Source organism: Ambystoma mexicanum, chromosome 2q (genome assembly GCF_040938575.1).
Source record: "Ambystoma mexicanum isolate Mex_15411 chromosome 2q, UKY_AmexF1_1, whole genome shotgun sequence".
NCBI lineage: Eukaryota > Metazoa > Chordata > Amphibia > Caudata > Ambystomatidae > Ambystoma > Ambystoma mexicanum.
In genome coordinates, this window is record NC_090924.1 from 1,212,629,488 (window position 1) to 1,212,655,803 (window position 26,316).

General features: G+C 47.4%; 1 protein-coding gene across 1 annotated transcript in view; it reads right to left on the reverse strand.

Moving 5' to 3' along the window:
- SYF2 (SYF2 pre-mRNA splicing factor) overlaps nucleotides 1-26,316 on the reverse strand; it is a 309,231-nt gene that overhangs the window by 127,741 nt on the left and 155,174 nt on the right. The window contains exon 6 of the mRNA XM_069648604.1: nucleotides 2,209-2,307. Within this exon, the coding sequence (XP_069504705.1) occupies nucleotides 2,209-2,307 (99 nt within the window). The remainder of the gene's footprint in view (nucleotides 1-2,208; nucleotides 2,308-26,316) is intronic.

A 26,316-nucleotide genomic window follows, 5' to 3' on the forward strand; every position in this document is an offset into this window, starting at 1 on the left:
AGGTACACAGTTCTCACGCACTTCTCTGCTTGACAAGGAGTGGTGGAGGAGTTTTTCACTCCCCTGCTCTTCGTCTGCCCGAGTGCCTGAATGGAACCAGCTCCCACTGGGGGTCTGGCTGTCCTGATTGGACAGCCACCAAACCTTTCTGTAAACTGCAGGGAGAGATTGCAGAGAAGTGTGTGCTAAAACTTAATAAAAAGGTGAGGTTGCTGAAATGAAAGACAAGTCGACCACTGGAACTTTTAAGTAACCGAAGAAGACGGCGGCCAAAGACATCTGCAGACCCTTTTGCAACACTGAAGCAACCACTGCTGCCCTGACCCACTTTTCTATGTGACAGAGGAGCTTCAAAGAGGAGGACTACTTGGCTTTTGGAACCAACCAGCCCAGAGACCAACTGCAGTCATCTCCCGAGGATCTGTGGTGTTCCAGAGGTGCAAACAGCGAATACCAGGCTACCTTTGACCCAATCATAGTGCATCATCTTGCCAAAGCTAAATCCATCTAATTCTTTGCTGTGCTCCAGGTGAAACTGCAGAGACACAATCAGACTCATCCGAGTCCCCTCACCAGAGTGCAGGACTCCAGGAATCAGAAGATTGTCTGGGCGAATCATGTCCTTTGTTGGTGCTGCAGAAAAGGCACCGAAATTGCAGTGACCAGAGAAGCTGATGAAATCCTTGCCAGAGGTCCTCTCTCGAGACTGCTGCGGAGAGATCCGGTCCATTGTCCTGCCTTTCATCAGCAGATCAAGGAATCCAGAGTCGGTCCAGCGCTGCCACATGGAGGAGAAGCTAGTCATGAACATTTCTGCTAACCAAAAGGTACTGTGGGGAGAAAAGGTATTGCTTACCTTGATCCAAGAAGTAGCTTCAGAGCATTGCAGTGCATGTAAAGGTGTAAACTCATGCTTTGGACCCAAGATGCTGCCCATGTCCCTTTTGCGAGTCCTTTTAACAGGGTCTCCACCAATGTTATTCTTCTAATATCCTTAGCTAGAGAAAGTATCCACAGGAACTTTCGCTATTCTGCTGCTTCATAAGACTATGAGCCATCTCCGAACTGCCTTTTATCTCGGGTTGCGAATTGGACTTTAAAAGACAATGCATGATGAAACTGCCCCTAGAGCCTTAAGCTCTGCTACTGTTTTACTAATCCACTGTTTTCCTTCCTAAAAGACCATCTTATGTGGTTTTGCTAACTAAATACAATTACTGTATATCTGTGTGTGTGTGTGCACACAAGTGCGCATTATTACAGATAATACAGTTGAACTGTCATTAGACTTACAAATGTAACGCAAACTACAAATCTGTGGCCTTTGAAAAGTATCTACAAGTAATCTTATTTGTTTTGGTTTAATGTGCTAAGTATTTTAAAACATCTCTTGTGTAAATATAATAGATATTTTATATAAATGTGTTGTGTGTTTCTTTGAATTGCATTACAAACTGGGTTCAGTGTACTTACCTACAGCTCACATCTTCCTCTTATGATAAGCCTGACTGCTCCGCCACTCTACCAAGGTTCCATGAGTAGTACAGACTGATACTATGGGTTGGAGACATACCATTGGGATAGTTTTATGAAGTATTACTACTAGTGGACTTTCGGAAAACTACCCTGACAGGTAGAGTGGATTTGGCATTAAAATGAAAAATCTCCCCAAAAATATTCATTTGTTTGAGAGAGTTTTTGCATCATGTTATCAGCATCTCAAAAAAAAAAAATTCCATGGGGATTTCAATGTTATTAAAAACAGCAGTGTCACAATCACCGATTCTCCAATAAATGTAATCCAATGTGCTATGTCCTGTGGGCGGGGGAATATTCAGCACTCATGAATCTTGGGCGGACTGCTTACTGGAAACCATATCATCAACAACTTGTTTTAGAAAGACCATTTAAGAACATCTGAATTATTGCACATCGCATGAAAAATGGCACCTGTGCTAATAGTGGGTGCTAATAGTGGGTGCAATAATAGTAGGGTTCCCAGCCATGTAAGGAAAACCAGAGGAATTTCTGCCATGGTGCAATTTTAAATTAATTCAGACATGGGTTGTATTAAGGAACACTCCAGTCACAGTCAGCATTAAGAAGAGTCTGGAGAAATGCCAAGCAATGCACTTAATAAACCCTACAGGATAGGACCACTTGCTATGATAAAACAAATAGTATTTTTACAAATACCAAAGTACTTACTGCTTGTCCAAGTCTGCAACCATTCGGTCTACACCTTCCTTGGATGGCACGTGTGTTCCATGAATTAGACTGTTGGATGTTGGAAAGAATTCTTCTCCACTGAACGAGAACATAAATAAAAGAGTTACTTCGTATGGCACATCAGTAAGAGCAGCAGGAAATAATATTCTACAAGCAGCAACCTTAAATGTTGGGCCCCGCCACACTTGTTCAGAAAGCATTGATAACAGATGGACTATACCTTCCACAACAGTGAGGAAATGGATAAAATGGGCTTAAGCCATTGCTTATGGGAGAAAAATATTTCAGAAGGCACTATCCACAACTGTAAAAGGCAGGTGGTGGTAGGCAAGACTTGAACAATGAAAATGTTGCAATGTCACGATATCAGCAGAACGCCTTGGTCAGCAAATGGGACGGGTCCGAGTGATTTGCATGCCCATTCTGCCACCAGCCACTTGAAATGACTTTCGTATCATAATTCAGAGGTTGAATAAACATGGTAGCTCTACATGTATGAAATTGTGAAAGTCGCAATACAAGACATTAAGTAATAACTCCCAAGGCACGAAGTGTTGGGTACAGTTGGTACAGTCACACTGTGTGAGACAAAAAAACACATCTGCTTGGCATTAGTTAACCCACTTTTTGGTATAGGTCTGTACTACACAAGTTCGTAGTGTGACTGAGCGGCCAGGACTATCTCAAGAGAGGTGCACATGAGCTGTAGAGCTGTAGCAATGAAATCCATAAATACAAGTAAACAAGTAACACTTGCACTCAAGGTTTCAGTTACAAATAGTTCTTTAATTAACATCAATTTTCAAATAAGCATTTTTTAAAAGGCAATTCATGTAACAATGTAAATATACTTTAAAATTACTTTTCAGAATCAGCACACGTTGGTGGATACTCTTAGAATACGCTTCTTACACAATTCCGACACCCTGTGGTGACTTCAATCACAAGGACAGTAATGGCATTTATATATCACACTAGTTATACTTACTTTGCAGATTCAGAGGTTGCAGAAAGGAAAGGTTTAAAGGAAGGAAAAGGTTAAACAGGTACTCCGTATATTTGAGGACACTTAAATCTTCCAATGAAATCTAGACGAGGCTTTCCCAGTGTTAGGCAAAGTTTGAATGCAGTACCCTCTGGGAACACTACAAACAACTAGGACTACAGGTATAGGCAACCCGACATTTGATATAAGCTTGTACTACACAGTTTTGATAGCGTGTTGAGCAGCCAGGCTTATCTGAAGAGGGGAAATGTGAGCTGTAGTGGAGGTACACAAAGATTCGCAGTTACAGGTATTCAAATAAATTCTTACACTCAAGGGTTCTTACATAAACAATTAATAATGTATCAGTCAGTTATAAAGCCTTCTTCAGAAGGTAGCAATAGAATAGTAAAAGACAAATATACTTCAACACTGTACATTCTGAGTTTCTGAATCAGACAAGGCCCTTTTGGGATGACCCACAGACACAACCTACACCCACAGGTGGCTTCAGTAACAAGGTGCTGGGGACATTAATACCTTACTGTTGGCATTCAGAATACTCTTAAAAAGTTCAAGGAAAAGGTTATTAGAACACAAGAAATTACAAATGTTCATAGGCACGGCAAATATTTTCAGATAGCACTTAGAAGAGTCATTCAATTCAATAGGCTAAGCCAAAGTCAATAGGCCAAAGTCTTTGTATAAGATGCAGAACTTCAGGTAAGTAAATGCAAAAGTCTTTGCACAAGTTCTTAGGAGTCTTTGATAAAAAGAAGAACCGGATGTAGGGTCACAAGCGGATTCGAATTGTGAGTTGGAGGTTACAGGCACTTCCACAGTAAGAGGTAAGTTCTCTTAGGCTGGTGTTACAGTACCTTGGTAAAGAAGAAAAGATGCAACTGAAGACTTCAGTTCCTGTGCACTCTGCAGATCTCACTGTTCCTGGGCCTCAGTCGTGGGGACGAGGGAGGACGTCGGGGGACTCCTGCACTGTACTGGCACAGTCAAAGCTGGCAACCGGCAAACTTTACTTTCAATGGCTGTTTCGCGTTTCAGCTCCTTGCGGTACAGCAAATAGCAATAACCGCGGTTCCTTGCTGTCAAGGTGGACTTGCCTCACATCTGAGGTCCCGCACTCAACTAAGGGGGAGGGGGAGTCAGGCTTGGTCAGTCCTGCTTTTTGGGAGTCCGGAGGATCTTCCTAAAGCTTTAGGCCAGCTTACAAGCAATGCACACAATCTGGTGTCGCTCTACCTGGTTCTACGGTTTCCTGCAGCAACTCTGAGGAAATTCAACCAGCTCCGAGATGGGTGTCCAGGTGGCTTACTTGGGAGTCGATTGGTCCAACCAACTCAAAAAGGGAGAAGTCGTCCTTGCAGAGGCTTCTCTGTCAAAGCGACTTGGCGATTCGGACCTGCAGCAGGGCTTCACCGAGCAAACCAATGGTCCAAGAGTTGCAGCAGTCGTCCTCTTCAAGCTCTTCTTCGGTTCCTTCATACAGTGGTTGACTCTGCCTTCCAAGCCGAGAGACTCGCCTTTTATTCAGTTCTCTCCCATTCATTCCAGCCTAGCTGTCCTTCACCCAGCAGGGTGGCTGTCCTTGCCAGATAGTCAGCCATCCAATCACCAGAGAGCGCATTTGGGTCTCATAGGAGACTAAGCACAGGGAGTTTTGGGCACCTCCCTCACTTCCTGCCTACACCAGACACTCTGGAGCCAGAGGCGAATAAACAAAGAGACCAAACCTGGTTTGGCGCACAGAGAAAAACTCCAGCAGGACGTTTCCACAAAGACATGGCGAAAATAGAAGATTGGGCACCATTTCACCAAGGATGGCTGGACGCCATTTTGGAAAAGATGGCTCCCGCGGTTAACGTTACCGGGTCGGCGAACAGTCACAGTAAATGTAAACCACTGCCACCAGCCAATCAATTGAGGAAAGGGGAACATAAAAAATGTTATGTTAGCATTTAGACATAGGGGATACTAAGTAACCCTTCCAGCACTCTATTGTAGGATAGGGTGTGCTGGATCTAGCAAGTGCAATGCTAAGTAAAATCAATTTCACTTTACTGCTCTGGGAAACGGTGGTTTAAACCAGAGAAGGTATTTAAACCTTGGGAAATCTAAAATACTTCCCTGTGCCACTGCACCAAAGGTGCTGTGTGACAATTATAAAAGATTATGCCTATGGAGTTTGTTAGACACCATAACCAAAAAAAAAAAGAACAGTATATAAAATCACATTAAAGTACATGAGTGGAAAAAAGGGTCTCACTCTCCAGGTTAAAAAAAAATGGAGTCCTCAAAATCCAGCAAAGTTGCTAAGGTGGAGGGAATTGGCACATTTTTGAGAATTCTCCCCAACACTTGTCCCCCCCAAACTAAAGGACAGGAGGATTTAATCCACCTCTCCATGAATCTCCTTAGTCCGGTCAGTCGTACTTTCTGGAGAGACCATCAGCATTCCGGTGATTACACCCCGACCTGTGTTCAATGATAAAATCAAACCGCTGTAGGCTGATTGACCATCTTAACAATTGACGATTCTCCTCCTTCATCTGCATTAACCATCTCAAGGGTTGGTGGTCTGTATGGTCTAAACTTCAATGACCGCACAATGGCAAAACATTCCTGTTCTATGGTTGCCCACCTTGTTTCAGGTTCCTTCAGCTTCCTGCTGATGAAGCAGATTGGGTGTTCCCTGCCTTTCTCATCCAGCTGACTCAGAATTGCACCTATACCTGTATTGGAAGCATCTGTCAGTACAATAAAGAATTTGATGTAGTCAAGAGCTCTTAAAACTGGAGCTTGACAAAGGACTTCTTAGTGCACTCCTCATTCCACCTGACCTTGGGGAATTTGGGCGAGGAGATCACATTCAAGTGAGAAGCTATGGACCCATAGCTCTCAATGAAGTTCATATAGTACCCTGTGAGACCTAGAAAGGCTCTCACTTGGGTTTTAGTAGTAGGTGTGGCCCAGTCTTGTACAGCATGTACCTTGCCAGGCAATGGACTTATTTCACCTCCTCCTACCTCATGTCCAAGGTAGACCACTTTACTCGGACCAATTTGACATTTACTTGCCTTTATGGTCATATTGGCCTGCTCAAGAGCCTGTAATACATATCCTAAGTGGTGAACATGTTCTTTCCAAGTAGGGCTGAACACTGCAAGGTCATCCAAGTATGCCATGCAGAAGTCCTCCATCCCATTCAGTACATGATTCACCATACTTTTCAAATGTAGCATGTGCATTTTTTTAATCCAAAAGACATAACCTTAAACTGGTAGAGGCCTACTGGGGTTAAAAATGCAGTTTTCTCCTCGGCATGGTCGGTCAGAGCTATTTGGCAATAGCCTGATATTAGGTCAAATGTACTGAGATACATGGCTGAACCAAGCTTGTCCACCAGTTCATCTGGCCTAGGTAAAGGATGGGCATCAGTCGTGGCGACTACATTAAGGGCTCTATAGTCCACACAGAATCTCAATTCCTTGGATCCTGCCTTTGGTACTAGTACAACTGGAGTCTTAAATTAAATTGGAGAAATTAAGAGTCTTAAATTTGTATCCAAAGTAAAAAATCTGGGTTGTATGTGGCAAGACGACCTGGGCTGTGAAGCTCAGGTGGGAGCCAAGACTAAAGCAGTACATTTTGTCCTCCGAATGCTACGTCAAGCACTCCCCTATATACCAACCAAAGATCCTGCATCCGTCGTAGGAGCTTTAACTAGTGCCCACTTAGACTATTGCAATAGTCCATTGTTTGGTATTCCTACCAAACAGCTTCAGCGGCTTCAGAGGGCACAAAATGCAGCCATCAGACTAATATGTAGGTTGAGGAAAACTGATCATGTTTCACCTTTTTGCCGGAAGCTGCATTGGCCATCAGTCAATGATCGTATCAAATTCAAGACAGCTTGTATTATCTATAAATGTGTTAATGGTATCACTCTGCTGTATTTACAAGAGCAAATACAGCCATTTCAACCTATGAGACAACTGCAATTTTTTGACGGACATCTCCTTACTATCCCTCACTCGCTTTTTATAACCAGAGGTGACAGAAGCTTCTCAGTCTTTGGTCCCAGGTTGTGGAATTCTCTGCAGCTATCATTAAGAACTATGAGCTCACTTCTTCAATTTCGCCAGGCACTGAAGACTTTCCTTTTTAGGTAGATGGTCCTATTTCATCTGGGATCTTTCTCTATTTTTTTGATCTACCTTTAGTCGTGTAATCTGCGCCGATATACGGTTCATTTTGTTTGGTGCGCTTTATAAATGTAAAAAATCAAATCAAACCAAGGACTTGTAGATGACTCTATTACCCCGAGATCAAGCATCTTGTTGACCTCTTCCTTTATGTGGGCTCTTACATTGTCTGACATTCTGTAACCTAGGTTTTAACAGGTAAACAGTCACCAGTGAGAATCTCATGCTGGCCCTAAGGGGTCAAGCCTGGTGATAGTGAAAACAGAGGGGCAAACTGATTTAACAGAGCCTTGCACTCCTCCTGTTCTAGTGTCAAACCAGATGAGAGATGAACTCCCATCTTTAGGTTGTCCCCGGAGGAGGTTGGGTTGTTGTTGTTCCTCCTCCTCCTCCTCGTCCTCCTCCTCCTCCCAGAAACCCCCCCCCCCCTACAGACATAGGCCTTTAGTTGGTTGGTGTGAAAGACCCTGGGGGCCTCCTCAGGGTTGCCCAAGTCCACTAAATAATTGACCTCTCCAGGTTTTCCCACAACCTTGAAGGGTCCAATCCATTTGTCCTGCAAGGCCCTCTGCCTTGTAGGCACCATAAAAAAACTTGCTGGTCTTGAGTAAACGCAACCATGTTGGCCTTCTGTCATGCCAATGCTTAACCAGAGCCTGACCTGTTTTCAAGTTTTCTGAATCTTCAGTCATCATGTGTGTCATTCTCCTTCGGAGTCCTAACACATAGTCAGTGACTCTCACTGGCTTGTAGGAAGAAGCACTCTCCAACCCCTCCTTGATTAGGGCCAATTAACTTCTAACCGGATGACCATGGAGAAGCTCAAAGGGACTGAATGCAACCCCTTCTTGAGGGACTTCTCTATAAGCAAAGAGAAGGCATGGCAGTAGAAGGTACCACTTTCTTCTAAGGGGTTCTTCTAAAGAACCCATCATGCTCTTCATAGTTCTATTAAACCTCTCTACCAACCCATTTGTCTGGGGATGGTAGGCAGTTGAGAACACATGGCCTGCATGTAGTAGGACATACAATTTGATCCCCTGTCAGAGATAACCTCCTTAGGAAATCCTACTCTGGTAAAAATACCAAGTAGGGCCTTAGCAACTGCCTGGACAGTAACAGTCCTCATAGGTATAGCTTCAGGATACCTGGTAGCAGGGTCTACCAGAACCAATATAAATCAGGTAGGAGGGTCTAAGGGACCAACAATGTCAATTCCTACCCTCTCAAAAGGAACTCCCACCACTGGGAGGGGTGCCACATTCTTGGCTCCACTCTTGCCAGATGTCCGACGAGTTGACAGCTCCTACAGAACTTATCTACATCAGACCCCAACTTAGGCCAGTACAAATAAAGAGAAAGCCTTTCCTTGGTCTTCTTAAAACTTAAGTGACAAGCTAAAGGAATCTCATGGGCTAACTGTAGGAACTGATATATCACCTCCTGGGGCACTACAAGTCTTCTGTAGTCTCCTGGGGGGTAGACTCAGTAGGTTCACTGTAGAGAAGGCCATCCTCCCAGTATAACCTGTATTTCCCTGGATCTTGCCCTTCCAGCTGGGAAGCTGCCTGTTGGTTAAGTCCTTAAAGAGTAGGACACTCTCTTTGACCTCTGCTGAAGTCTGCCCTTCTGCCAGTAAAGACTGCAGCTCAGGATGGTCTTCAGGATCTAGATCTCCAGACAAGGGGAAGGTCTTCTTCCAGCTCTGAATCCTCAGCAGCTGACTCAACCTCTCCTGGTTGGTTCTCACACTCAGCCTCAGCTGGTTGAGTAGTCACAGGTGCTACCATGGACTGCCCTCTCGGGGATGTCCTGGTTAGATGTACAGGAGTGCTATCTTGTTTCCTAAGACCTTGGGTTTCCCCTTTGTCTCTTTCTTCTTGGAAATAGAAGTTGGCTTCTCCTGTGGACTGGGTGTTCTAGGTTCTTCTATAACAACCCAGTGAGAGTCATTTAAAGTGAGCTCTCTGGCCTGCCTAGTCTGCTCTTGCTTACTTTCACGGGGGGCCTGGAGGTTCTTGATACAACTCCAGAGTTTAAGTCATTCCCCAGTAGGACTCTCCCAGGCACCTCAATTTGTACACTAACAGGTATTCTTACAGTCATGTTGCACTGGATGAGAGCTGGTAGTATTGGAACCATCTGGATAGGGCCTCCAGCAAGCTTAGTGGGATCTTTGGGTGCCTTAGCAACATCCTCAGGTTTGAAGAAGTGTTCATCTACCACTGTGATGCTGGCCCCAGAGTCTCTAATGGCAGGGGTCTCCAGACCATTTACAAGTACACGGTCCTTGCAGTAATCTTTGGTGTTAGCAGGTATGACAATACATTACTTACCGTAAAAGCATTTCCGATGGTTGTATCTGCTTAGATTCACATGCTGTGCATAGGTCCGACATCCAGTGGTCACTGCGGAGTATTGCATTTTGTTTTTCGTAGTCGAAAAAGGGGACGTCGACAAGGCGTGTCTGTAACACTATCCCTATAGTGACGTGCGTTGTACCCACAATCCCTCACGCGTCGAGGTCCCTCTGTTTGTATTTTTCTGCCCTGAGGGAGCCTTCTAGACGTGAGTGAGTACAGAAAAGAGAGAAATATAGCAAACGGATGTCTATGTTCCTTCCATCTGAGCGGGGAGGAAGGGTGGGCGCATGTGAATCTAAGCAGATACAACCATCAGAAATGCTTTTACGGTAAGTAATGCATTGTCTTCTGATGTTTGTTAATCTGCTTAGAATCACATGCTGTGCATAGACTAGCGAGCAGTACCCAGAGTTGGCGGTGGGTTATGAGAAGGAACAGTAGAGAAAAGATATCTTAATACTGCCTGTCCCACCTGGGAGTCAGATCTAGAGTGTGCATCTAGACAGTAGTGTTTTGTAAAGGTGTGCACAGAACTCCAGGTAGCCGCTTTGCAGATGGACTCAAGGGGAACATTTGCAATGAACGCTATGGAAGCCCCAGTGCCTCGAGTGGAATGTGCTCTTGGCTTGAAGGGTAGTTCTCTCTTAGCAAGAGTGTAACAGAGAGTGATGCATTGAACAATCCATCTAGATATAGTGGACTTTGAAACTGCATCTCCTTCTCTTCCTGCTGCCACAGAGACAAAGAACTGATTAGTCTTTCTCAGTGGTCTGGTTCTTTCCATGTAGAACATGACAGCTCTGCGTTCATCTAGTGTATGCAGACTTTTTTCTCCCAAGCTGGAAGGGTTTTGAAAGAACGTTGGTAGTTCTATTGACTGGTTTACATGGAATTTCAAGATGAATTTTGGTGCAAACCTTGGGTGTGTGCGTAGAACCACCTTATCCTTGTGAACTGTTACGAAGGGGTCTAGTACAGAAAGAGCCTGTGGTTCACTTACTCTCCTAATGGAGGTGATAGATATTAGGAAAGCAGTCTTAAGAGTGAGGTCTTTAAGAGTTGCCTTGTGCATGGGTTCGAAAAGGAGGACCCATGAGTCTAGAAAGTACCACATTTAAGTCCCATCCGGGAGCTGGGTTAGCTATCGGAGGGTGTATTCTCTTTACCCCCTCCATGAGGCCTTGATAACTGGTATCTTCCACCACGGCACTTTATGTTGGGAAGTGGTGTATGCAGAAAGTGCTGCTAGGTGGACTTTAATGGAATTGAAGACTAGAGCTAAATCCAGTAAATGGGTCAAGTACAGAACAATGTTAGTGGGAGAGCAGTCAACCGGGTTGATGCTCTTACCTCTACACCAGATGACAAATCTTTTCCACTTGCTAGAATAGCAGTGGCGAGTATTAGGTTTTCTGGCTTCCCTGAGGATGTCCATACATCTCTGCGGGAGTTGTAAATGTCCAAATTCTATGATCTCAGGAGCCAGGCTGCTAAGTTCATGGTCTGAGGGCATGGATGCAGTGTCCTGCCCTTGTCCTGTAACAGCATGTTGTACGGGCAGGGAAGTTTCACTGGGGGAGATAGGGACATCTCCATCAAGTGAGATGAACCATGGCTGCCGGGCCCACATTGGGGCCACTAGTATCATGGTAACCTGCTCCTGGTGCATCTTGTGTACCACTTTGTTGAGAAGGGGAGTCGGGGGAAAGGCGTAAACAAATTTCCCTGACCATTGAATCGACAGACCGTTCCCCTTGGACTGGTTCTGGGGGTAACTGGAGGCGTAACTTTGGCATTGTGAGTTCTCCAGAGTTGCGAACAGGTCTATTTCCGGGAACCCCCATTGCGTGAAGACGTCTAAGACGATGTCTTTGTGCAATTGCCATTCGTACTCTTCGGGTAGGGGGAAGTCTCTGCTGAGTTTGTCTGCTAGCAGATTGAGTTCCCCTGGTACATGTTGTGATAGTAGAAACATGTTGTGTTTGAGAGCCCACTTCCATATATTCAGGGACAGCTTGGACAGTCCTGGAGAGTGAGTGCCCCCTTGCTTGTTGAGGTAGTACATGGCTGTGGTGCTGTCTGAGGACCATCACTGTCTTTCCTTGTAGGTGTTCCTGGAAGGCTTTCAGTGCTTTGAACACCGCTAGTAGTTCCAGCAGGTTTATATGCTTGGATGCTAGGCTCGGAGTCCACGCTCCGTGAGCAGTCTGATGGGATAGGTGAGCCCCCATCCTGTGAGGGATGCGTCTGTGGTTAGAGTGGCTTCCACTGCGGGTGTGGCAAAAGTTTTCCCTAATAACAGGTTTTCTTTTGTCCACCACCGTAGCGAGAGAACCAAGGCCTGCGAGACCACCACTAGATCCTCCCATTGTCCGCTGGCCTGACACCACTGGCTGTAGAGCCACTCTTGCATTGGGCGCATGCGCAGGCGCGCGTGAGGTACCAAATAAATACATGACACCATCATCCCTAGCAAGCGCATTGCTTTGCGTACCGTCACCTCTCGACCTGCCACATAATGGGGGATCTGAAACCTTCTGTTACCTGAGATAGGGGGACAGCCTCTATAGCTTCTTTTTTCAGTAGCTCTTCTACTTCTTGAAGAAGAATGGTGAGGTGTTCCGGTGTCATGCGTCGGTTCCGTGGGGGTCTGTACTTCGGGGAACCGTTGAATTCGATGCAGTATCCGTGGGCTATGGTGGATAAAACCCAGCGGTCTGACGATATTCCCTACCATGCTGATAGGAACGATGTTAGCCGGCCCCCGACCGGTGATGCATGGGAGGGGACCCGAATCTTCGGGTCATTTGTTGGTATTGGGCGTGGAACCTTTGGGGCTGGAGCCGCGACCTCTTCCTTTGCCACGGCGTTGGCCTCTTTGACTGAACTGGTTGTTACCCTGGTTAGAGGGCCAGTTGGTAGCAGAGTAAAATTGCTGTTGGTTTTGCTGGCGTTGGCCACGAAAGGAGCGTCTATTGCCATAGCCGCGTCTGTTAGGGGGCCTAGAAATTTGGTCAAGAGTCTTGATGGTATCAAACTCCTTCTTCGCATGTTCTAGGGCCTCATCAACTGCTTTCCCAAACAGATGTGTTTGTTCTATGGGCTTATTTATCAGGGAAGCCTGGGTTTCCGGCTTAAATCCCGAATTGCGCAGCCAGACATGGCGTTTGAGAAGTATTCCCTGAACCAGGGAACGGCCAGCCGTCTCTGCGGCATCTAAGGAGTTCTTTACGATGCCCTGGTTTACAAGAGTTCCCTCTGAGATGATAGCTAACAGGCGTGAACGCAGGGGTTCTGGTGCGTCCTCTGCTTCGCTGCGCAGCTTGCTCCACTGTGCATCTGCGTAGCTAGCTAGTAGGGAATTGTTATTTGCAATCCTAGTTGAGAAGGCTGGTCGTGATTCTCTTCCCAAGTGCATAGAGCTTCTTGCCCTCTTTGGCAGGTGGTGCCTCACTAGTGGATAGTGGTACCCCCGCTCTTTACCTTGTATTAGTAACTACAAGGGAGTCCGGAATAGAATGTCCTCTGATGTACAAGGGGTCAGAGGACGAAGGGCTGAAGAGCTTTTCTATCCGAGGGTTGACCCCTCTGACTAATGCAGGATTGGAAAGGGAAGGAGTTATTCTTCTCTTTATAGAAGCCAGGAGCGGAATAGACTGACTTACAGGGGCTTTTTCTTTAATAACTTTTTCTACAAAGTCTATGTCAGGAAGAGTTTCCCCTGTGTCTATTTCAAAATACGCTGCTGCCTTGCGCAATAGTGCATTAAGTGAAGGTTGGTCATCTATGGGAGAGGTGTTTCCAATAGGTGAATCCTTGGGAGGAGAAGGGTGAAAGGCATCAGGGTCTGAGTGCACTGATGGGGATTGCCAGGGCTGCGAGGTAGCTGTATCTTCTTCAAAAACTCCTGCACTAGTGTAAGGATCTTCTTCTAACCCCTCTTCCTCATGTTCTTCCTCTCCACCCAAACCCTCCCCATCTTCCTGGAGGTATTGCTCCTCTTCAGTGAGGTCATATACGTCTGTAGAAAGGGGAAACAGCCTAGGGATCTTGACCCTAGGGTCATCCTGGGGCCATTCTCTTGGTCTTTTGTGTGTGGGTGGGTTTTGGCTTCCCAAAAACCTTTCCATTTTCTCCATACAAGAATGGAGTCTTTCAAGGGTCTCATGGGGGACCCCTGAATAGTCTAGAGGGGGGAAATCAGTGTTTTCACCTTCCAAACGCTTAGAACGCTCCCACAACGTCGAAGAAAGGTTTCCGTCGCCCTCGGAAAAGCCCTCCGGTAGTTCAGAAGTGCCCTTAGATGAAGGGGGCAGTTCCTGGCTACTCTTGTGCTTTTTCAGCGTTTCTATAGCTTTTTGTGCGGTATTCGACGTCTGTTTCGTCGTCCGCTTACGATGGTCTTCGGAAACAATTCTCGCCAGGCTCTCGACAACGAGTTCATCAGTAGAGGGCTCTGGTGTCGACGTTGGCTGCGTTACGCGTTGTTTCTCGACGGGCGCTCTATGGAGCGTTACGTCGGATGATTTTGAGGTAGCGCCCGTGTTTGATGAAAGCCCAATCGCTGGTCGCGGCTGCGTTTGCGGGTGGGGCTTGAGACCCTTACGGTCTGAGGTAGACGCCAGAGTGCCCTGCGTCCCCTTCGGCGCTGATGGATCCTTCGTCTTCGACGAAGAAGAGCCGTGGGTTGTGTGCTTAGGCCTATGGGGTCTATGTGCGTCCTTGTCGCCGGGTTGTTCATCCCCATAAGCAGGGCGTGAGCCGAGCCCGTCGGGGACGGACGTCGAGGAGCGCGAGCGCTCCTTCTGGGGGTTAATGACTTCCGTAACGGACGTCGAGTTATCACCCTCCTCGTCACTTTCTGTAACAGCGGCGGCGGGTGAGGAAACTGACTTCGACATAGCGTAGTCCGCCCACCTCTTAACTTTCCGTTCTTTAAGAGTTCTTGGTTTCAAGAGGTTACAGGCCGCGCAGCTGTCCTCCTTATGATCGAGGGTCAAGCAACGATTACAGAGCTTGTGTTTATCCTTCCAAGTGTATTTGCCCCTACAGCGTGGGCAAAACTTAAAAGGTGTCCTCTCCATAGCTGAGGCAATAATAACTGGTGATAACAACCCCAAGGGAAAGATAGGGGAGAAAGAAAGACATTCTCAAAAAGAAGATAAAAGTTTGAACCCCCACTCTCCCTACTGTATGTTGGCCGGCGAGGCCAGGCCACGTGTTCGGCAGCGCCGAAGGATCCCCTCCGTCGAAAACTTGCTCGGCGGAGAAACAGCTTCACAGGTAACGTCGAATGGAGGGATCTTTAACAATATAATAAGTATAATTAAGGACCGAGGTCCGTAGTAAGTATTTTGCAATGTCTCTCTAGGAGCTCCGCGTAATGCGACCAGAAGCTGGGCGGAAAAAAACAATCTGAGGGACCTCGACGCGTGAGGGATTGTGGGTACAACGCACGTCACTATAGGGATAGTGTTACAGACACGCCTTGTCGACGTCCCCTTTTCGACTACGAAAAACAAAATGCAATACTCCGCAGTGACCACTGGATGTCGGACCTATGCACAGCATGTGATTCTAAGCAGATTAACAAACATCAGAAAAAATTCTACACATCTATATTCTGCTGTTCCCACAGACCAAAGGATACTAAAGAAACACTGGCAGAGACTCCAATGGGGTCTTCAGCCAATAATTGAAAGTTTCCTTTGTCCATATGTACTTCTCCCTCAGGGATGAAGGTTAAGGAGGCAGTGCGGACCCCTGAAGGTTTACCATTGCATCTGGGATCCCCTTTCACATGGTCAGTAGACCCACAAGCATAACATTTTCCAAATGTTTTGACAAATGGTGGCTTCTGCTGACCTCCCTCTAGTTTGGCACCAGATGTTTCACTAGACTGACCTGGTTTCCCCATGTGGCTTACCCTTCAGTTTGTGGCCCTCTTTTAGATTGGAGGTTTTAGAATTCTCGGTCATCTTTCTTGTGCTGCTTCCCCTCGTACTTTTTATGAGTGGCCCTAGCATCCTTGTGAGTAGCCCTGTTGGAAACCCACAAGTCGGCAGCTTTTGATAGCTTCTTGGGATCAATATCTTTAGAGTCAGCCAAATGCTACCTCAGCTCAGGAGAGCAGGCATCAAAAACATATACCAACAAAAACGGATTCCTCATTCCTTCAAAAAAAGTTCACTCTGTAACCCTTAACCGAACCATCTAAGTTTTTCAAATATTCACACACCCAGGTAGCCCAATGGGTAGCAGCAGTCTTTTGAGGGTCCTAAACATCTTAAGGTACTAGGAAGGAGTAAAAGTCATTGGTAGGAATACCTTCTCTGGTTTGTCCCAGAGAAGGTATTTAAACCTTGGGAAATCAAAAAGACTTCCCTATGCCACTGCACTGAAGGTGCTGTGTGACAATTGTAAATGATGATGCCTATGGAGTTTGTAAGACTCCATAACCAAAAAAAAGAACAGTGTATAAAAATCACATTAAAATGCATGAGAGTGGGAAAAAGGATCTAACTCTCTCCAGGTTTACAAAATCAAGTCCTCAAAATCCAGCAAAAGTTGCTCGGGGTCTCTAAGGTGGAGGGAATTAGCACATTGTTGAGAATTCTCCCCAACACCCAGCAATAACAATCTAAAACAAGTTACCACCTATGAGGGACAAACAATATCAAAAACAAAGGGCCAGAAGAGTCTGCAGGGAGTCGGGACAGCCAAAGTAATTTGAAACAGTGTATGGAGCTGAGGCACCTCTTAGAATCAAAGTCATGCACAAAGTTAGAGAGTTTGTAGAAAATCACTTGTAGGGACACACGCGGTTAAGCCTGTGGAAAGCAGAGTTGCAATACACTCTAAAAGTAAGCTACTGCAAATCTCAACTGAGAAAAGCACAGCTAAAAGACAATGCGGTAAGTACCACTGGATTCTGTTCAGTTAGCAGCGATGCAGGCCCTGGGTTCCTGAGCCTCAATCAAGAGGGAGGACGTCAGGAGGGCTCCTGCGGCAGCACTGCAGCTACGGGCTCTTTTCGGTTCAGCGCCACTTCGCGGTTTCAGCACTTAGCAAATAGCACTTCCTTTCCTCCTTGGGCTTCTAGAAGGGATTTCAGACGTTGCACTCGAATACAGATTACTCGACCCCTGGCACTCGGTTCTTGCAGCAGCAAAGAGGTACAGCCAATCAAGGAAGATGGTCCAGTGGAGTTCGTCTCGGGGTAAGTTGGTCCCACTAACCCAAGGGAAGAAGTCGTCCCTTCCGGAGCTTCTCTGTCTAATTGAAAAAGGAGTTTCAGCACAGCAGCAGGGCTTCACCGGGCAATTCACGGGTCCAGGAGGATGCAGCAAGCTTCGTTCACAGGTTCTTAGTCGGGTGTTTCTCCCAGTGGTCGACTCTGCCTCTAGTCCCAAAACCCTTGCCTTTTAAAGCAGGTTTCTCCCAGTCATGTGCAGCCTAGGCTGTCAATCACACAGCAGGGCGGTTGAACAGCCAGCCAGCCAGCCAATCAGCACTGGTTGCATTCAGGCATTCCTATAGACAAAAGACAGGGGAGTTTTTGGGAATCTCCCTCACATCCTGGTTTCCAGACACACTGGAGCCAGAGACTGGTTTCAGGGCTGAAGCCAGCCAAAGGAAAAAACAAAGGGCTCAAACCTGGCTCAACGCGCGGAGTAAAACCCAAGATAGACTTCACAAACAGAAAATGGTGAAAAAAGAAGACCGGGGCCATTTTGACCAAATGGTCACCCATTGGTGCTTTAATGCAGCCGAGGGTTCAGCCTGCGGCAGAAAAGCACAATGGTAGGAAAATGAAACCACTCCCAACAGCCAATTTAGGTAGTGAAGGTAACAAACATGTTACATGAGAAGGTAGGATAAGGGGCTACAAGGTACCCACCCCCCCAGCACTCCACACTAGATGGTGTGTGCTGGACCTACAAAGAGAAAAAAGGTTAGAAGTCAATTTCACTTTACTATTCTTGGGAACAGTAGTTTGCACAAGAAAAGGTAGTTAATCTTATGAGAAATCTAAAAGGATTTCTCTGTGACACTGCACTGAAGGTGCTGCGTGTCATCATACAAAAAGTAAATGCCTATGGAGTTTGTCAGACTCCAATAACAGTGAAAACTCATAATCCAAATCAGGTCAAAACAATTAGCACAGAAATGAGAATTCTCCCTAAGAGGGAGCATTTATGAACAGGTAAATGGCTCCGGCCCAAATTACAGGACTCAGCATGGTGAGTGCCTTAAAAGCGGCACCACCAATTGGATTATCCCTAGTAGCAGCCCAACATGATTTCTGGGTTGCTAATCACAGCTTTTGTTTAAAATTCAGAAATGGCACAGTAGCTGCTTTGCAGCTTTAAAATAACTGCAAGTAAAAATGACCGCCATGGGAGAAGGGAGAAGGGAACTACACCTAGTCCCCTCGCCCTTTCCAGCCATTGCCGGAGCAGGGAAGAAGCAAAACTGCAGGAGTGAAGGGCATCAGACGCGAAGGGGTCCTGTGTAGGTGTGTTCGAGGAGTGGGTCCGAGGCGGATGAGGCATCAGGGAACTGGGGCACGGGGGTGCAAGGCACGGGTAGAGTATGGGCTTGAGCCCTGACATGGATGATTGCAGCCTCCCTTAGTTAAGGGGGCTCAGAACACTGGCAGTATCATTTTGGTAAAGCCTGTGCTTGGAGCTTCCTGATTGGCAGGAAGGCACTATGAGGTCACCTCCCAGATGCTAAAAATTTAAGAGAGAAAACAGATTTACCCCAAACTATGTTGCACAGAAAGTTTCATGAATCACAAAAATCAATTCTCAACAAATAAATAAATCTCACAAAAACAATGCAACAACCACACTGCAGTGAAATCTGACTTAAAACCAAAAGCCTGGCTTAAGATTACCTAAATCTCACAACCTTACTCAAACAAATTAGTATTGGCCGTCTTAAGGATCTGCTAAGCACATAATGGTAAAAAGTAAACTAACTGCCTCATCTTCCTTCCCTGTAACTCATCTCTATGTTGAGCATTGAAGGCACGCCCACAAATGGCAGAACAAAAATGCAACCCGCTAGGGCAAAAAGGTCAAGAGATTCTTGCAAGGATAACAAGTTTTAATCGCACCAAAAAAGAAGCATGTCAGCAAAGAACTCTGCTGCTCAAGAACATTCTGCCGAAAAATGGTACAAGCAGAAAGTTATAAAGGAAGACCAATGGCATCACTGATGCACACATACAGTACGAAACCTTTGTGGCTGCTTGATGCGACCCTATACATGGGTGGCCTGCCCCATAAGGGGTACCAGGCTACCATTGGTCCCAGCCCTGTCCGTCTTCCATCATGTCTGGTCTGCTGGGCTCATCTCCATGGAAACAGGGCAAATTCACAATTATACACTAAGCAAGACAATGCTACTCTATCATTATGGCCTGCACCTGGGAGGCTCGGGGACTGGCACAAGGGGGGAGAGGGGGGCTAAGTTTGCGCTGACCCACACATTCCTCACTCATTCAGTTATCTCACTCTCCGCACCCAAGACTTCCACCTTCGCTTTATGGGATATTTTGACCCATTCCAATGTGCCCACTGCATCACTGTACTGCAATGGTGAAGGAAATGGCCCAAAATGGATGCGCCGACTCCTGTGCACACCAAAATCTTGAAACAGCGTTTTGTAATAACCAGAAAATGGCTGTACACCCTGGTTACACAGACGGGGGTGGGGTGGGGGTGAAAACAGAGTTCTCACTGCAGCAGCATGCCAGTGGGTTCTGCAACATTCAACATGGAGCAAAGGAAAGAAGCAGCAGTACTTTGCTGTAAACCCAAAATGCCTCTTTAAAATGTCAGCTTTTCAACCATAAAAAGTGCTGTTTTGTCACTAGATCCATTAATTTCCACTGAATCATTGAGATTAAAAGGGCCCTGCAAAGCCCAGAATCATCCAGTGTGGCTCAGAGGAACCGGGCTTCATTGAGTGACAGCTCCTAGCAACAGTATCTTTGCAAAAGCAAACCAGGGAATGTGTTGTCAGGGAAATGTGGCTAAAACTTTTTAACAAGTATCAGAATCAGCTGTGCAGAGAGAAACTCTAAACAAAGGCATGATACATGTATCCAGGCTGCAAACATCTCCGGCACTCAAGGGAAGAACTAATGCTGACAAAAATGTGTATTTGCTGCAGATGAAAATCCAATTTAAAGAAATCAGTTTAATGTGCTTTTTCATGAATGAAAGGCAAAATCGCCTGTTTTTAAAGTATGTTCTTGTGTAAAGGCTCAATTCTTTAAGAATGTCAAAGGATTGCTAATGTTAAAAAAAAAGGTTAACTTAAAGCTAGACCCAGTCTGAGTGATCAACTATTTGAAAAAAACAACACTGCTTTGACAGTTCTGAGTCCTGAGAAAGGTTGACACCTCCACTGCTGGCAGGAAAGGCTAATTGCTGCTGGGAAGCCTCGCATACTCATGACAAGACATGGCGGCTTATCAGGTACTCAGTATTTAACAGGAACTACAGCACAACTTCTGCATTCACTACCTGCATTTTACAAGAAGGGGCGGCCTGGTTGTCCAATCAGGACAGCCAGCCCCGTGACCCCCCCCCACTGAGATTTGTCCCCATTCAGGCAAGGAGCAAGAAAAAGGGCTGCAGAGTTTTGGACTCCTCCCTCATTTCCTGCCTTCACAGACAGGCTGGAGCCTGGGTGTGTAGTCCAGGGGACTCCCGCTGAAGATAAAAATCACACAAAGGAATTTCCCACCCAGGATGTCAGGGGAAGGAACAACAAAGGACAGGAAACACTAAAATGGTGAAAAAACAAGGCAGGGGCCATTTCGGTAAAATGAGCACTCTTAGGTGCCTTCACTGCAGCTGTGAACACAGCCCGCGGTAAAGGTACACCAAATTAATACAAGGTATCACTGCCACCAGCCATTGAAGGTAAGCTTGTCCATCTAACAGAATTGTTTTAGTGTGAAAGAGGATGCATTGCATCTCCCCAGCATTTCACATAAGGTGGGCTGTACAGTAACAGTAAGAAGCATTGTACAATGATAAAAAAAAAGTAGTAACAAAGTCACAAGACTAGGGAAAACAATGTTTCCCAGTACTGACAGCCTGAAGTACATGTCAGTTTCCCCTTAACAGATGAGCAAAAGACAGTGTAGTGAAGCTGAAGGCTTCTCTGCACTGTAAAAAGTACAGGCCAGGATAAAAAATAAAAGAAAACGTTTGGGGGTCCATAGAAAGTGAAGGAAAGGTGTAGTAAAAAGAAATCTTTCCTAACACCCCCTCCTCTTGTCTCTGTCACCCACTGCTTATGATACTTCTCAAGTGTCTCGATATAGTAGTAGGGCATTACACATACTCTGTTGGGGGTTCTCCTCCCATGTGGTGGTGGTCATGCCCTTATTGCCCTTCTGTTTGTACTGATGCGAAGCACACAGTGTTCTAGTTTGTCAAAAAAACACAATCGCTTTTCATACCCTCCCTCCTGTCCAAAAATTCAAACTATCGTGGAATTCAGAGGTCTGGGTGGGGGTTGGAGGTCTGCTTTCAGGTTAGCGGTGATAAATGTGCACTGTGAGGTGCCTGGTACTGTCTTGCGGCCTTACAGGGCACATTCCTTCTTGGGATAACACGCATTAACAGTAGTTATGGAACAAAGGAATGTTTCTATGGGAGCTAGTAACGTGCGTCTCTCTTATCAGCACTTGGGCCTATTTAGGTTTCTACGTTGGGTCTGTTTACCATGCAGCAATGCTGGGCCGAATGTTTCTACCATGGCTACGAAAATAGTGCTTATGTGTGCACTAAGTCTACGCATCCATATTTAGTGTGATATTTTGTTCCTGCAGGGTGTCTTAGCACGCCCCTGCCTCCTGGTACATCGCAAGTGTAATTACAGAATTTGCCTTATTGTAAAAGACTTGGGGGGTGGGAGAGGTTAATTTCCTTCCCAACAGCATTCTCATGTCATGTGTGTGTGGCGCCGGAATAAATCACACCAAATACATCAATACACAGAAAACCATTTGTAGCATTTGTTCAAACTTAGTGTGAAGGTTCAAATTTTGCTAAGTTACACACAATGGCCCTCATTACGACCCTTGCGGAAATCGACCGACCGGACCGCCATAGCGTAAATAGCGTTTCCGCCATTGCACGACGGAGCAAAGTGCGGCTCATTCCGACCCATCGGGCACGAGCACCACGCCATGGCGGAAGTGCAAAGTCCGCGATGGCGGAAATGACCCCAAAACGGCCCACACCGCCGCCGTACGGCGCCCTAGGTGCAATTCCGCCACCCATCTTAGCGGTCACCGCAATGAGCGGCAACCGGAAAGTACGGTGACCGGAAATATACGGAAACGGAAGTAAAAACATGGTCCCGGAACGGGAAACATCACGCCGTACACCTATAAAAACACTATTTCCACACAACCATTAAAAACACTACCCTGAGACACATCCCAACCCGTCAGCCACCCTAGTGAAACCAAGAACAATGGGAAAAGTAGCGAAGAAAGCGTGCGACCGCAAGCGGCAGGTCCACTTCTCCCGTGAGGAACTCACCGTGCTCACAGAGACCCTCCAGGAGAATGCTGCCGCCGTCTTCTCCACGCAAATGACCAGGACGGCACTTGCGAACAAGAAGGCCATATGGGCCCTGGTGACACAGCGGGTAAGTGCGGTGGGGACCGCACCCCGCAACCCACAGCAATGCAGAAAGCGATGGGACGACCTGCGGATCCGCGTCCGTAGCATACTTTCTGCCAACCGCAACATTGCCACAGCTACCGGTGGGGGATCGGAATCACCCATCAAGTTGACCCCCTGGGAAGAAATCTGCGCCTCCACCATTGGAATGGAGAGTATAGAGGGAGTCGGAGGGATGGAGAAAGGAGTGCAGACAACCGAAGAATCAGGTAGGTGCCCCAAATAAAACAATGCCATAACCACAATGTCCAATCATGTGAAGTACCACGTGTCCACATAGTGCAACAGTAACACATGTCCAGGAGAACGGCCACATGCATAGGCCTGATAGCACACTTTAAAAGTCACATTAAATACATAAATAATTAAAAATCCTAAAAGCACCCTCTACACGTGCAGCAGGCACACCCTAACTGCAGGCTGCAAAACAACTGCACCCTCACTCCACACACAAATGAAACCACCTCCAAGGCCCCAACCCAAATCACCCTCAGGTACCACCCCAATGCATGTGATACATTGCCATTCCAATTTCCACAGACCCATTAATAACGCTCGCCCTCCTTTACTCCACCACAGGGTCCGATTCAAACGACGAGGCTCCAGGACACCCCTACCAGCACACCTGCAAAGAGGGCCAAGACCAACGGCCAAAGACCCTCCACCTCAGCTGCACGCATCAAGACACGGCAGCAGCACAAATCGAGTGGCAGCACACAGGAGGGAACTCCAACAGGCACCCCAGCAGCCAGCATGCCCACAACAGCACCACCACAGGTCCCCCCAATGGATGCCACAGTAGGCACTGCTTCTGGTGGCAGCAGCACCATGGGTGACACTGCATTAATGGCAGCATGCTCCGACACAGAAAACGGGGATGTCGAAGTTAGATCCATCCATGACCTGTCTCAATCCCCCTGTCTGTTTCATCCCGTACACCATGAGGATACCACGCAGGGGCACCCACAAGACGACTGGCCATCCCCCACAAGCCCTGTGGCAAGGCAACATGAGGTGAGCAGCCCCTCTGTGACACCACCGCAAATGGCCATGGCACAGCAGAGGCAACAGTCCCTCGACCAGGTGATCGTGCAACAGCAGCAACTGGCCACGCTCCTCAAGGACCATGCTGATGAATGTGGGGGTACTAAGGCAGCCATAGAAACATCAACTGAGACACTTAGGGCAGAAATGGAGAGAAGTACAGAGAGCCTGAGAGTACAAATGGAGAGAAGCACCGAGAGCCTGAGGGGGGAACTGCATGCGACGTCCAAAGACGTATGTGCTGAACTTGCCGCTGTGCGCCGTGTGCTCACTGAGCTCTCACAAACCCTTAGGGACATGCATGGACGTGAGCAGGCAGAGACATCATCCGTTGCAAGTTCCGTCCAGGGCAGCCCCCAACGTAGATCTGGGAGGAACCTGCGCTCCACAGGCAGGGGTGCCCCTGATACCCGGAGAGGGGGCTTGCAATAGCGACTGCCCACTGACAATGAGCATCTTTGGACACTGGTGTTCGGGGGGGAGGTAGGAGGGTGGAGGGGGTGTGTTGGGCTTACTTGGGTGGCGGGTCGATAGGGTGTTTAACATGATATCACATATGCCATGAACAATGCACGATCATACAATGAGATGCGTGGACATTGATCTTTGTGTACGAGGCCATTATAGGCGTACAGTCCATATAGTGCATGTTCCAGACACACACTGTGCCACAAGTCCCGTGTCCATGTATCAGCCACCAGGCGTGAGTGCTAGAAGCATGCATCTATGATATGCTGACGAATGTCACGGCCCTCCTGTGCCTCGCAGACTCCTTGAGGTGCTGTCACATCCCCACCCTCATCATGACCATCTTCAGGTGCTTGCAGTTCTGTGTCAGGGGGCATGGGCACATTTCTACGTACGCACATGTTGTGTAGCATGACACATGCCATGACCATCTTTGCAACCTTCTCATGGCGGTACAGGAGTGCCCCGCCAGACCTGCTGAGGCAGCGGAAACGAGTCTTCAGTAGGCCGAATGCCTGTTCAATGACTACACGGGTACGTGAGTGGGCATGGTTGTAGTCCTCCTCATGCTGGTCCCGTGGGTTGCGGACTGGTGTAAGGAGCCATCTCTTCAGTGGATACCCGGCATCACCTGTATGTGGACAATGAAGGTATTTTGAGGAATGCCATTGCTACGTACGCACCCCCCCCCCCTTCCTGCCAGGTCATTGCCGCATCACATACCCCACACTATCATGCTTGAAATGAGACTCACCAAGTAGCCAGGATCTGTTCCCTGCGTGTCGCTCCATGTAGCGTGGTATAGTAGAGTTCCTCAAGACCATAGAATCATGGGTTGATCCTGGGAATCGGGCACAACAATGTGTAATGATCCTGTTGGAGTCACACACCATTTGTACATTCAGGGAATGAAATTGTTTTCGGTTGCGGTACTGGGCCTCCATGGCATGTGGGACAACCAATTCCACATGGGTGCAGTCGATGGCACCAATGCAACCCGGTATGCCGGCAAGTGCATGGAATCCCAATTTTGCGTTCGTAATTTCCTGCTCAGAGCGTGGTAGAGAGATGTAGTCGTCTGCGTGCAGCAGGAGGGCATCGAGCACTTGCAATAGTGTCCGTGAGAACAGTGGCTGTGAAATGCCATGCAACTGTCCGACTGTGTGCTGGTAGGTCCCTGTGGCCAGGAAGTGGAGTACAGACACCACCTTTAGTAGGGGTGGGATGGCGGTTGGGCTATCTATCATGCTGACAAGGTCAGCCTGTGTCATGTCCACAATGGCGGTTATGGTGTCCCGGTCCAAACGGTAGAGGGTGTGGATCTGCTCATCAGTGAGGTTGAACGGCTGTGCTCGGAGGCGTGGGATAGCGGGCTGCCTGCGTGGTGGTAGTGGCTGTGCTGGCGGCCCTTGCTGGCCCTGCCTTGCCCTCCTCCTCCTCCTGCGTCTCCTCCGTGCGGCCGGTTGTAGTCGGTGTTCGTCTTCTTCTTGAAGTTGGAGTACTTGCAGTGCTATCAGGTCCCCCAGGGCCAACATGGCTAGTCCTGCCGGTAGCATTTCGGAGTGGGTGTGGTTGTGGGAGGGGGTTGGGTGTGCAATCAATGTGTTTCCAGGCTGTAAGGCCTCCACCTTTGGTGATTCATTCCACCTGTGCAAGCTGCTCTCCCCTTTGGGCGAGCACGTCCCGCACACAACGCTGCAATTCGACGAATGACATCTAGCCATTACAATCATGTATTTGTACCCGATGGCAGTGTAGCATTGGTTGATATGTTCATTCTGCTTTGGTCCCATTGTTTCACATACTATCTTTGCAGTCGCGAACAGACTTGTGAAGGGTCAGTGGAACGTAGTACTCGAGTAACGGTGGACCCTCATGCAACACTGCACCGAGGTTCACCGACGGGCGGGGCGTCCCATTTGTGAGTGAAGGCAGTTGCCATTTTCACACACAGCCGCACTAGATGGATTAATTTGTGATTTCAAGCGGCCACAGATGCCTTTTCGACGTGATGTTGCAAATGAGGAATTCGAAGGACGGCGCTTTCGGTTTTCAGCTAGCGGCGAGGAGATGCCCACAGGTCTGACTGCGAATATAACGTTCTATTGTTCAATGTCCTTGGGACAGGGGCCATGGCGAGGATGCAATGATTGATATGAATAGTATGGGATGCGCAATAGCGAAGTGGGCGATGAGGCCGGACGTTCCCAATTACATGTTGCTTCACAACACTGGAATTACGGGCTGGGGGAACAGTGGATTTTGCAGGCTGCATTACGCACAGA